Source organism: Eschrichtius robustus, chromosome X (genome assembly GCF_028021215.1).
Source record: "Eschrichtius robustus isolate mEscRob2 chromosome X, mEscRob2.pri, whole genome shotgun sequence".
Lineage (NCBI taxonomy): Eukaryota > Metazoa > Chordata > Mammalia > Artiodactyla > Eschrichtiidae > Eschrichtius > Eschrichtius robustus.
Window position 1 is genome coordinate 21,097,299 of NC_090845.1, and position 13,640 is coordinate 21,110,938.

General features: G+C 43.8%; 2 protein-coding genes across 2 annotated transcripts in view; both read right to left on the reverse strand.

The window, feature by feature from the left end:
- The window catches only part of APOO (apolipoprotein O), a 57,714-nt gene that overhangs the window by 34,071 nt on the left and 10,003 nt on the right, over positions 1-13,640 (reverse strand). Inside the window, exon 2 of the mRNA XM_068532857.1 lies at positions 1,374-1,481. Coding sequence (XP_068388958.1) covers positions 1,374-1,481 — 108 coding nt within the window. The remainder of the gene's footprint in view (positions 1-1,373; positions 1,482-13,640) is intronic.
- LOC137757367 (peptidyl-prolyl cis-trans isomerase A-like) lies at positions 7,021-7,636 on the reverse strand. Its single transcript, XM_068534080.1, has 2 exons — positions 7,514-7,636; positions 7,021-7,446 (listed from the first exon to the last, which is right to left on the reverse strand). Exons 1-2 carry the CDS (start codon positions 7,634-7,636, stop codon positions 7,021-7,023), a joined length of 549 nt encoding a protein of 182 aa, XP_068390181.1.

Below are 13,640 nucleotides of genomic sequence, written 5' to 3' on the forward strand. Positions count from 1 at the left end.
GTAATGAAATAACAATCAATTATTAAATTTGTAATAACTCACAAACTACAGTGAATAAGGGTTATGGGCACCCTGAACCTTGCTTCAGACGATCTTTGCACCTTAATCAATAAGGACAAGGCCAAGAGAGCAGGGCTATGAGGTGTCCTAGCCTCCCCCAACCCTACTCATAGCAGACAAAGCAGTCCCCTTTTACCCATTTTATATATTAGTATTCGTTATTTCATCTTAGATTTAGTTTGGAAAAAGGATTCTATTACTCTAAATGGTGGGTTGAAGGTGGGATAGGAAAAAAAGCTTGAGAATAACTGAATAGCATATGACTTAGTTCTAGTGATCAGTCTAGTGCTAATCAAAGCAGAATAGCAGGTTTGTTCCCCACCAGAGAGGAAACGTTTCACAGCCACCACTGGCTGCCTTCTTCACCCTCAAAAATGCCACTGTCCCAAGGCCTGAGAAGAAGAGAGTAAAGGGCAAAAAAACAAGCTATTTAGCTTTAGGTAAACACCATTCAAGTAACCCTGACCATAACTGAAGGTAGATCTTTTTTTTTTTCTTTAAATTTATTTATTTATTTATTTATTATTTTTGGCTGTGTTGGGTCTTCGTTACTGTGCGAGGGCTTTCTCTAGTTGTGGCGAGCGGGGGCCGCTCTTCATCGCGGTGCGCGGGCCTCTCACTGTCGTGGCCTCTCTTGTTGCGGAGCACAGGCTCCAGACACGCAGGCTCAGCAGTTGTGGCTCACGGGCCTAGCTGCTCCGCAGCATGTGGGATCTTCCCGGACCAGGGCTCAAACCCGTGTCCTCTGCATTGGCAGGCAGATTCTCAACCACTGCGCCACCAGGGAAGCCCGAAGGTAGATCTTTATGACACTTTACTCAAAGTCAAAAGAAACCAAATATCTAAAATAATCAGTGGGAAGTATAGACAAAAAGGAATGTAAACAATGGAGAGATGATTTCCTGTTTTATTTATTTAGTATTTATTAAGCATCTACTTATGAGCCTCTAATCCAGCCAAGAAGCAGGATGAGCCCTGGTCTTTAATTTCTTAGGAGAGGGAAAAATGTGAATGTTTTCCTGGCTTGATAAGCAGTCTGCAAGCAGGCAGATCACTTAGAAGTGACTTGGGCTTACAATCTACTGGGACAGAGCAGATTCCCCACTAAAAATCTAGGAGATATTCCTTAACTATGCCCTTAGCTAAGTGCCATTAATTAAAGTTGAAAAAGCCATAGTCTAGCAGCTTCCCACAAGGAAAAACTATTTCCTCCTTTTAAATATCTTCTGAATTGTCCTATCTTCCTGATATTCAATTTGTATGCTTCCCATAGTAACTAAATCACATGTTCAAAATATATCACAATATGTTACCTCATTAACCTTCACAGCAGCTTTGTGAGATGAGTCCTTTTTTGCTGATGCATAGACTTTGAAGGTGAGCAGGCTCAGGCTGGCCGGCCCCACAGACCTCTGAATTACCTGAAACACAGAAACAATCTTAAGCCTTCTCTCAATTCTACAAACTGAAGGTACATAACGTGGGCACATTTGCAACCTCAGCCACTCCTGCCCTGAGAGGCTTATTGAGCATTATGAGAAATGTATTCCCGAAGTTTTATGGAAGTCAGAAACTAAAAAACATGTTCTCGGGCTTCCCTGGTGGCGCAGTGGTTGAGAGTCTGCCTGCCAATGCAGGGGACACGGGTTCGAGCCCTGGTCTGGGAGGATCCCACATGCCGTGGAGCAACTAGGCCCGTGAGCCACAACTACTGAGCCTGCGCGTCTGGAGCCTGTGCTCCGCAACAAGAGAGGCCGCGACAGTGAGAGGCCCGCGCACCGCGATGAAGAGTGGCCCCCGTTTGCCGCAACTAGAGAAAACCCTCGCACAGAAACGAAGACCCAACACAGCCAAAAATAAATAAATACATAAATAAATTAAAAAAAAAAAGAAGAACCTCTGCTTAAACAAAACAAAAAACAAAAAAACATGTTCTCGTGAACTTAAAATTCCAGGTCACCTTTATCTTCATTTCCAAAACAGCAGTTCCTGAGTTTTCTACTTAGCCTTTCAAGGAAAATAAAAGATACACCTCCCCTACTCTCCCCAATAACAAGAGGGGAAGGAGTGTTTTTTTTTTTTTTTTTGGCTGCATTGGGTCTTCGTTGCCATGCACGGGCTTTCACTAGTTGCAGCGAGCGGGGGTTACTCTTGGTTGTGGTGCGTGGGCTACCCATTGCGGTGGCTTCTCTTGTTGTGGAGCATGGGCTCTAGGCGCGCAGGCTTCAGTAGTTGTGGCACACGGGCTCAGTAGTTGTGGCTCTTGGGCTCTAGAGCGCAGGCTCAGCAGTTGTGGCATACGGGCTTAGGTGCTCCGCGGCATGTGGGATCTTCCCGGACCAAGGCTTGAACCTGTGTCCCCCGCATTAGCAGGCGGATTCTTTAACCACTGCGCCACCAGGGAAGCCCGGGAAGGAGTTTTTAATGATCTCACCTAGTGATTCATTGAACAGAGTGAAGATTCTTTCGATAATTCCAATAATCAAACTTTGAGCAGCTCTCCCTTTCCATTCCCACCCAGAACCGCTCTCCCCCAACCTCAGTTCCCAAACTCAGTCTCTTTCTGTGCCTTGCTCTCCCTGACTAGGTCACTCATGCCCATGGCTTCAACATGAAGCCAGTGACCCCTAGATATGCAGCTCCAGCCCAGAGCTCTCTCCTGAGTTCCCAACTCCCTTATCCTATTGCTTCTGGACATTTCCACTTGGATGGGACACAAGCTCCCTACACCAAGAACACCCAAAACCAACTCATCAGGATCCTGTCTGTGCCTCCAAGTCTATACTAGGCCTGACAGGTGAATGTGTGCTGTGGAATCTAGAAAGCTTTTTCAAAAGTGATACATTTTAAAAATTAATACACAGCACTTGACCATCTTGCATCTTTACCCCAGAAATGCCCCCTCTTCCTCTACTTCTTCTCTCAGGAATGGTGCCACCATCCAACTAGACAACCCAATCGGAAACTCTGAGGTCATCTCCACTGCCCCCCACCCCGCCATCCTACTGGTCATTAAGTCGTTAATTCTGCCTATTAAATGAACTTAATTCACTCTCTCCTCTTTATCTTCTCCTGTACAATCTACCCTTGGGCCCTTGTTTCTTTCCTGGATTGTTTCAACAGCTTAATTCTAAATGTTCACCTGGCCCTCTGATGACTCAAACCACCACACTGCAAAAGAACGATCTTTCTGAACTGCAAACCCGAATATCTTCTATCCTTATTTGAGATCCTTTGGTATTCATTACCTAGGACTTTTATGTGAGCCAAACAAGGCCCATTTATGATCTGACCCCAACCACCTTCTTAACTTCATCTGTCACTCTGCCTTTTCCCACAAAACTTGAACTCCCTATATTTCTCCCATGCTGCTTCCCAGCCTCATGGGTTCACACATGCTGGTTCCTCTGCCTAGAATGTTCTATATTTGCTTTGCCTTTCTGTACAATTGCCTAAGAGCATGGAGACTTACTGCTTTTCTTTTCTTATTTATCCATTTATTTATGTCTATCAAGTTCTCCCTCCCAAACTGGAAGCCCTTTCAGGATGGGGCTGTGTCTTACCCTGTATTCCTCATGTCTATAACTGTGCCTAACACATAAGAAATGCTCAAGAACTGTTTAATGCCTGCATGAATGGACAGAAGAGAGGCAAAAAATAAATGACTGGTTGACTTGTTCTAACTACTTAGGCATGATTTGGCATCACGGAAATCATATTCCTGAGATCTGCAGTGCCCGTAATGTGAAAGACTATGCTACTCTGTAATACTCACAAAACATGTAATGCTAGATAAAACCTAAAAAGGTCTGTTGAAATGTATGCCTTGGGCTTCCCTGGTGGTGCAGTGGTTAAGAATCCACCTGCCAATGCAGGGCACACGGGTTCAAGCCCTGGTCCGGGAAGATCCCACATGCCACGGAGCAACTAAGCCCGTGTGCCACAACTACTGAGCCTGCGCTCTAGAGCCCACGAGCCACAACTACTAAGCCCACGCACCACAACTACTGAAGCCTGTACGCCTAGAGCCCGTGCTCCGCGACAAGAGAAGCCACTGCAGTGAGAAGCCCGCGCACTGCAATGAAGAGTAGCCCCTGCTCGCCTCAACTAAAGAAAGCCTGCACGCAGCAACGAAGACCCAACGCAGCCAAAAAAAAATGAATAAATAAAATAAAATAAAAATTTTTTTAAAAATGTATGCCTGAGGTTGCACACAAAAAAGGAAATACCCATATTTCAGAAGCAAATAAAGAGCTAGAAGCTATTCTTAAAAGGAGTGGTTATTACTTAAACTGGTTTAAAAATAATTAACACACCCTAAAGCATTAAGTGGAATACTTAAAAGATATTTATTTCCAGGCAATATTGCCACTAATTTTTTTTGCTTCCAGGATAAAGGTTAGTGAGCCACTGCTGACAGTCAGTGTGGTCCCTCCCTACTTCCCAGGAGAGGGCCTATTAGGCTGCTGGTATCTGCAGGTGCCAACTCACTGCTCTCTGCCTTCTGGGTTTGTCCACAACTTACTGACAACACTGCTTAACCTGGGGACTTTCCACTGAGCCAGCTGGCAGGCACCGCCCCAACTTTGTTTCAGATTCCCTTTCTTACCATCAATGGCTGGTGCCCCACCCCTTTTCCCACTTCCTCATCCAAGCATTTTGGGTTCATGTTGTCCCCTTTTTCATCCTCATTTGATTTAATGCCTTGTGTTGACCTTTTAAAGTCTTTTCTTTTTTTTAATAAATTTACTTATTTATTTTTGGCTGCGTTGGGTCTTCGTTGCTGCATGTGAGAGCTCTCTAGTTGTCGCGAGCGGGGGCTACTCATCGTTGCGGTGCACGGGTTTCTCATTGCAGTAGCTTCTCTTGTTACGGAGCACGGGCTCTAGGCGTATGAGCTTCAGTAGCTGTGGCTCGTAGGCTCCAGAGTGCAGGCTCAGTAGTTGTGATGCATGGGCTTAGTTGCTCCATTGCATGTGGGATCTTCCCGGACCAGGGCTCGAACCCGCGTCCCCTGCACTGGCAGGCGGATTCCTAACCACTGCGCCACCAGGGAAGTCCCAAGATACCTTTTTGAGTTAGTGTTTTTGTTTCCTTTTGATATATTCCCGGAAGTGGAATTGCTGGATCATATGGTAGGTCTATTTTTAATTTTTTTTGAAGAACCTCCATACTGTTTTCCATGGTAGCCGCACCAATTTACAATTCCATCAGCAGCGCACAAGGGTTCCCTTTTCTCCACATCCATGCCAGCATTCATCTTGTCTTTTTTTTTTTAACATATATATTTATTTACTTATTTTATTATTTATTTTTGGCTGTGTCGGGTCTCAGCTGCAGCATGCAGGATCTTCGTTGCGGCGCGCAGGCTCTTCGTTGTGGGGAGTGGGCTTCTCTCTAGTTGTGGCGTGCAGGTTTTCTCTCTCTAGTTGTGGCGCTCAGGCTCCAGAGTGTGTGGGCTCTGTAGTTTGCAGCACGCATGCACAGTAGTTGCGGCGCATGGGCTCAGTTGCCCCACAGCATGAGGGATCTTAGTTCTCTGACCAGGGATCGAACCCGCGTCCCCTGCATTGGAAGGCGGGTTCTTAACCACTGGACCACCAGGGAAGTCCCTCATCTCTTGTCTTTTTGATGATGGCCATTGTTACAGAGGTGAGGTGGTATCTCATGGTGGTTTTAATTTGCATTTTCCAAAAGACTTGTGATGTTGAGCATCTTTTCATGTACCTTCTGGCCTTTTGTATATCTTATTTGGAGAAATGTCTACTCAGGTCCTTTGCCCATTTTTTAATTGGGTTATTTGTTTGTTTGTTTTTTGCTATTGAGTTGTATGTGTTCTTTATATACTTTATTTTTTTTTAAATTTTATTTTTAAGGAATTCCTTTATTTTTATTATCTATTTATTTATTTATTTATTTAGTTTTGGCCGTGTTGGGTCTTCGTTTCTGTGCGAGGGCTTTCTCCAGTTGCGGCGAGCGGGGGCCACTCTTCATCGCGGTGCGCGGGCCTCTCACTGTCGCGGCCTCTCTTGTTGCGGAGCACAGGCTCCAGACGCGCAGGCTCAGTAGTTGTGGCTCACGGGCCTAGTTGCTCCGCGGCATGTGGGATCTTCCCAGACCAGGGCTCGAACCCGTGTCCCCTGCATTAGCAGGCAGATTCTCAACCACTGCACCACCAGGGAAGCCCTATACTTTAGATATTAACCCCTTATCAGATATATGGTGTGCAAATATTTTTTTTTCTGTTCTGTAGGTTTTTTCGCTTTGTTGATGGTTTCTTTTGCTGTGCAGAGGTTTTTCAGTTTGATGTAGTCTCACCTGTTTTTTATTTTGCTGCTTGTACTTTAGGTGTCATTAATTTCTACTTTATTTTTCCCTCTTGTCCATTTTTCTAGTTTTAATATTATTCTAAGCCTGCCCTTTTATTGCCCAAGTTGTTTTCTTCATCTCCCTCTTCTCCTGTTAGTCACTCCCATTCCACAGCAAGAACTGTGGCCACAAGGGTGGTAGCACTCAAGAAAGGTCCCTCTTGCAGTTGCCCTTTCCATTTCCTGCAAGCTCTCAACAAACAAAACAAAACAAACAAAAAACAAACCTCATCCCCAGAGACTTGGGAGATACAGAGATTAGCACTCCCCAGGGCCACAATTCTCTCTGCAGAGGTTTACTTCAGGGTTTATCAATCTCAGCACTGTTGACATTTTGAGCTGGATCATCCTTTGTTGGGAGGCTGTCCTGTGCACTGTAGGAGGCTTAGCAGCATCCCTGGCCTCTACCCACTAGATGCCACTGCCAACCACTCCCAGCCATAAGTCAAAAATGTGTCCAGACGTTGACAAAAGTCTCCTGGTGGGCATCCTCCCGCCTTGAGAAGCACCAATCTACATGAATAAATATTTTCTGATATCTCTCACCATCTAGATTTTTTTTTTTAAGATAAAACACAAGTCAAATTTATTGTTAGGTTTGTCCACAGTCAGCAGTGGTGATCTTCTTGCTGGTCTTGCCATTCCTGGACCGAAAGCGCTCCATGGCTTCCACAATATTCATGCCCTCTTCCACCTTGCCAAAGACCACATGCTTGCCATCCAACCACTCAGTCTGGGCAGTGCAGATGAAAAACTGGGAACTGTTTGTGTTGAGGCCAGCATTTGCCATGGACAAGATGCCAGGACCCGTGTGCTTCAGGAGGAAATTCTCATCATCAAATTTCTCCCCATAGATGGACTTGCCACCAGTGCCATTATGGCGTGTGAAGTCACCACCCTGGCACATAAATCCCGGAATTATTCTGTGACAGCAGGAACCTTTATAACCAAAGCCTTTCTCCCCAGTGCTCAGAGCATGAAAGTTTTCTGCTGTCTTTGGAACTCTGTCTGCAAACAGCTCCAATCTGTTAACATAGCTTTATGGATTGGATGAGCAGTCACTTCTTGGTTTCCAGGTCCCTTACCTCGAAGGAGACACGGCCCAAGGGCTCACCGTCGATGGCGATGTCAAAGAACACGGAAGGGCCGACCATGGTTGGGCAGCATGGGAGGTTCCGGGGTGATGGCGTCTGCAAAGCAGCCACCATCTAGATTTTAAGATCTGTGGCCTTAAACCTAATACACAGTGATAGAAATCAGAATAGTCGATGCCTGGGAGGTGAAGCTTGCATGGGGTAGACTTACTAAGAAGGGGCACAAGGGAACCTTCTGCAGTGACAGAAATGATCTATATCTTCATTGGGTGTGAGTTACAGAAGGTGTATACACTTGTCAAAACTCAAATTGTTGCACGATCTGTACAACGTACAATCTGTGCATCTCACTGTATGTAAATTACATGTCAAAAAAAATCCACACAGACCTAAACCATGTCAAGTTTATGCCAAAATATGGGTGGGAACTGCAGCTCAAGGGTCATTCTTAGGAAGGAGTCAGCCATACACCTGACCATGGTAAGGATCTAGGTGGTACTGACCTGTGCAATGGAAACTCACAGGAAGAGCCTGGGTAAAAGATCCACAGGCAGACAAGCCTGACACTGATGCACTACCCAGCATCTTGGGTGGTTCACTTTCTTTTTTGGCATCAAAGAGGGCTCCTCATCATGAGAGACTACCCCATCCTGCCTTGACCAGATGTTATCACAAATGGGGATTCTCAATGCTGAGTCCCTACTGGGTGGCTATCATAATTTGTTAGAGCTCATATTGATTATACAGGCTAACCCATTCAACATCAGAATTTAAGAAGGAAAGTCTGTTAAAATAGGCAGAGATCACCCCAAGAAAGTGTGAGGGCAATAAAGGGGGCAAAGAATCTTCTTCTTCAACCTTCTGTCTACCCAAGGAAGAAAAAGAATATGAATCTGGAAGTTAGATCTCCTGAAGAAAGATTTAACCAACTGGGTCATAATCACTAAAGCTCTAGCTTTATCACCTTTTCTCCCATGGGTACTCCTGTTGGGTTGCCTTGTGAGACACGAACACAAAGGCTTTCTCTCTCCATGAGGGGTCCTGGCCCATTATGGTACAACCAGAATGCAAATACCTCCTGGGAAGTGAGATCTCCCCTGGACCTCTTCTGATGAGGGGCTGGAACCTCTAGACTGTGTGTACCCATGGCCTGAGCACTCACTGTCCCAAGTGACAGTCCTTGAGAATCCTTGTTTGCCAGGCTCACTCTCCACCCAGGGCAGATGGCTTGGCTCAGAAACTGGGTACACATGCACCTTCCAAGAGCTGATTAAACATTCTCTACTTTGGATTAGATGAGTTTGGCTTGCTAGATCAAAGTCAAGCCCACTCTGTTAAGAGCTGTATGTTCAATGAGTGCTAAGCTACAGCTACAGACTAATTAGATCCAAAGGCTGCATTGCTTTACATCCAGCCTATCCTCTGGAGTGTGCCCTTCAGTCACTAGATGCCCCTCCTGGAATTCAGCTAGTTGAGGGTCTCAAATTAAGGACCCAACGTATTGGCTTGTTTGAGGTTTTAAATATAGCTGTAAGAGACCCACAGTCATAGGGGAAACAGGTGAGTTGGTGACCCTGAGCTTTGCAAACCTCAGAGGGAGTGTCACCGAATTCCCTGGCTCATGTGGTTAAACACTCTTTCTTTCTGTCTGATTATATTCCCCAGCAAGATATCTTATATACTCTGCTTATCAAGGTATATTCTCCATCTTAGACCTTTGGACTCTCTTTGCTCTCAACTTTTGTTGAGTCCTCAGAGTGCTTAATTGTCAACGGAAACTGAGCACCAGGATTGGCAGTTGGTTGGATGGGGCCCTAACAAAAAGTGTTGTAAAGGAGTAGGTCACCACTGTCTAAAAGGCTTTTGCTTCTTACTCTCTCCACTGGAGCTCATCAAGGACTGATGAGAACAAAACAAATCTGGCTAGGGAAGCAGGGTTATGTATGATATAACAATTAGAAGTGGTCAACTAGAATTTTATTCCAAAAACAAATATTTATTACATATCTATTCCACATCAGGTACCATGCTAAACAGGACACAACACTTAAGCAGACATGGTCCCTGCCCTTACAGAGTTTCCAGGAAGCTTATGAGTTTACTCAAAAAAACTCAGGTTACAACTTTAAAAAAAAAATGTTTTTTAAGACTGAGGCATAAGATTGAGTTTAGCCTTCAGCTCTAGCAGCAAGGGCAGATTCTTGTACACAGTTAACTAAGATATGAATCGGGTGAGGTTACACTCAGATCATAATGGGTACCCAGAAGGCTAAACTATCCTTGTTTTGCAAATAAAAGTGTACTGCCCAGAACTCTAGCTCCAGGACCACTTCCTGATTGTGTCCCAGTAAAACTGCTTCAAGGACAAATAAAACTCTCAAACTGAATAAGCCACCCTCAGAATTATTCAAGGATGCTCAGGAATGGTGGGGCTCAAAACCCTGACAATTTGCTTTCTCTGTCAACATTATGGAAAACCCAGTATATAGTCTCTCTCATTATTAAGAAGGGTATGCTTTTGGGCTTCCCTGGTGGCGCAGTGGTTAAGAATCCGCCTGCCAATGCAGGGCACACGGGTTCGAGCCCTGGTCCGGGAAGATCCCACATGCCACGGAGCAACTAAGCCCGTGCGCCACAACTACTGAGCCTGCGCTCTAGAGCCCGCGAGTCACAACTACTGAAGCCCGCGTGCCTAGAGCCCGTGCTCCGCAACAAGAGAAGCCACTGCAATGAGAAGCCCGCACACCGCAAGGAAGAGGAGCCCCCGCTTGCTGCAACTAGAGAAAGCCCGTGTGCAGCAACGAAGACCCAACACAGCCAAAAATAAACAACAAAAAAAGGGTATACATTTATTCCCCCACAATTACAGATCTATTATTTTATTAGACCTTCCACTAAAAATATATACCAGTTTCCTAACACAACATTTTAAATCAACTATACTTCAGTAAAATAAATTTAAAATATATACATACATACACCAGTTTCCTTTTCGATAAAACGTAAGCCTCACTTTCCAGGACTGTGTAACATAAAAAGTTTCAGAATCACCTGGGGAGTTTTTTAGAATCACAGATTCCATTGCCTTCCCCCAGAGTATCTGACTCAGTAAACCTAAGAGAGTCCCAAGAATCTATTCCCACAATCAGCCAAGTTTAGAAAACCACTATTCTAAAAGCAGATGCTTGGGGAACAGTTATTCAACTTAAGTTTGTATAAACACTCAATCGTACTTACTTTTAAAAACATTTGAAAGAATGAAATGAAAACTGTCCTAAACATAAAAAGAAACAGTGACTGGTCAACCAGTCTAGAGAAGTTATGGGATTTATTTACATTCAAGAAAATCTTTCCCATCTTAAACACAACACAAACAATACCCTCCACCCCTAATCCCCTTTCTAACTACCATCCTATTCTTCTATCTCCCTCCACTGACAAAATTATTTTTTAAAAAAAGACTGGTTAGAAGGCAGAATAATGGATATCCTTAGCAAGCTGGGGAGTGACTAGAAGGGCCCTGAAGGCTTCTCGAGTGCAAGATATACCAGTATGGTCAGTTTGCAAAAATTCCTTGTAATCTGTGCACCTTCCTGTATGTATGTTATATGTCAACACAAAGTTAGAAAGATAGATTCTGCCTGCTTTCTCTGCTTTATTCCCTCCTCCCCTCACTACTCAAGATATCTAAAACTGGCCTTCCCAAAGCCACCAATGGCCTCCCAGTAACTAAACTCCAATGGACATCTGGCACCTCAGTTGTACCCTGAAGCTGGTGACCACTCCACCATCTTCGAACTCTCTCTTCCTTTGGTTTCCAAGTTTCTACTCTAGCTCCATTCTATAAGCTTTGTAGGGCACTCCTTCCATCTCTCTTTGGGCCTTCTCTTCCTCTGTCTGCCCATCTCTTCAAGGCTGACAAGTCAGAGTAGTACTTAACCAACCCTCTTCTCACTCCAGAGCAATTTCACTTAAATCTAACTCTTCAACTCCCGCCCTATGCTATTGATACCCAAATCAGTATTCCCAGGCCTGGCCACTCCCTAAGGCTCAGGCTTGTGTGTCTAACTCCCTATGGACATCTTCACCAGGTTTCTCAATTGCTACCTCATAACGAATTCTCTTTCTCCAAAAACCTCTTTTTCTCTGGGTTTCCCGACCTCACTTAATAGCCTTACAAGCCACACAAAGGACAACATCAAAGCAACTCTTTAATGAAACAACGAAAATAGACTTCAAAGACAATAAAATGTGGTCGCTGCCTCCACAATCTAATAAAGCAGATAAACGAATAATTACACCACTTGTGATAAGTACATTACCAGAAAAAGGACAGGAGTAACACAGAAAAAGGAATAATGTACCACGACTGGAAATTCTGGGAAACAACTGTAGAGAGAAGGCAGAATCAACAAAGTTTATGCCTTTCTGCCTGCCTTCCTTCCTTTCTTTTTTAAGCAAAGTCACCCAACAGATTGATGTGAAGACTCAGCGTCACTAGGAACAGCCTCCGTAAAGAGCAGTAACAAAAGAAACAAAGGTTTGGAACATGAGGATGATTTCTGACGCACTACAATCTTTTCAGCTATACTCATAAGTAGCTACAATCTCTAGATGGAGCAAATATAGGCAACCATAAACCATGACTGCTACATATCAACATTCTCAATCCACAAGTTCCCTTTTAATATCAAGATCAGATGAGGTGGGACTTCCCTGGTGGCACAATGGTTAAGAATCCACCTGCCAATGCAGGGGACACGGGTTCGAGCCCTGGTCTGGGAAGATCACACATGCTGTGGAGCAACTAAGCCCGTGAGCCACAACTACTGAGACTGTGCTCTAGAGCCCGCGAGCCACAACTACTGGGCCCGCGTGCTACAACTACTGAAGCCCGAGCGCCTAGAGCCCGTGCTCTGCAACAAGAGAAGCCACCGCAATGAGAAGCCCGCGCACCGCAACGAAGAGTGGCCCCCACTCGCCACAACTAGAGAAAGCCCGTGTGCAGCAACGAAGACCCGATGTAGCCAAAAATAAATAAACAAAATAAAATTTTTAATTATGAAAAAATAAATAAAATAAAATTAGATATTCCTCTATTTACAGGAAATGAGACACAGTTATGTATTTTTTCCCTAACTGTTACACTGCTTCTTTGATCTTCAATCAATCTTTTCTGCAAAAATTTCCATCTGAAAGCATTTTTCATTTAAAAACAAAATGCTTTTAATCTGATTCTTTTCAGTTGTTTAAGAGGTAAAAATGTGATAGGGATTTTTAAAGGTCTATGAAAAGTGACAATACTTTTGAGGTTATTCTTGTTCTAAAAAAAGAACATAAAACAAAAAATAAATTATGTAAAAGAATTTAGGGTAAAACAAAATGATGAAAACAATCAACAATTTTGCCCACATCAGGCTGCATTGCTGTCCTTAGTAATGTGTCATAAATTGAATTAATAAAGAGAAACTAAATGAGTCCATAACCTCCAAAGATCAAAAGAATATGCCTCCCCCCATAGTGAGCATTCAGTACAGTTCCTACATTTTATACAGCAATCCTTTCTAATCTGGAGGGCCATATACCAAACTGGCAACAGAGGCTTTCTCTGAGAAGAGAATTAGAGGGAAGCAGATGATGGGAACCATATAACTACCGTTAACTGTACTGTTTGACTTTTTACAAGTTATTTCAGCATTACTTATACAATTTTTAAAATAGGTATTTTCTCACCTCATACCCCTCAGGATGGCCACTATCAAAAAAACAGAAAATAACAAGTGTTGGAGAAGATATAGAGAAACTGGAACCCTTGTGCACTGTTGGTGGTATTATAAAATGGTGCAATCACTAAGGAAAACAATATGTAGGTTCTGCAAAAAATTAAAAATAGAATTACCATATGATTCAGCAACTCCCCTTTTGGGTATACATCCAAAAGAATTGAAAACAGGGTCTCAAGGATGTACCTGCACACCCACGTTCATAGCAGCATTATTCACAACAGCCAAAAGGTGAAAAGTCACCCAAGTGCCCATGGACAGATGCATGGATAAATAAAATGTATATACATATAATGAAATATTATATAGAACCTCGAGGATATTATGTTAAGAGA

Excerpts from the sequence above, each read along its gene's own strand:
- LOC137757367 (XM_068534080.1), bottom strand. The coding sequence starts at position 7,636 with ATGGTGGCTGCTTTGCAGACGCCATCACCCCGGAACCTCCCATGCTGC. Across the intron at positions 7,447-7,513 it reads TGGGCCGTGTCTCCTTCGAG|CTGTTTGCAGACAGAGTTCC; the intron begins GTAAGGGACCTG and ends AACAGATTGGAG.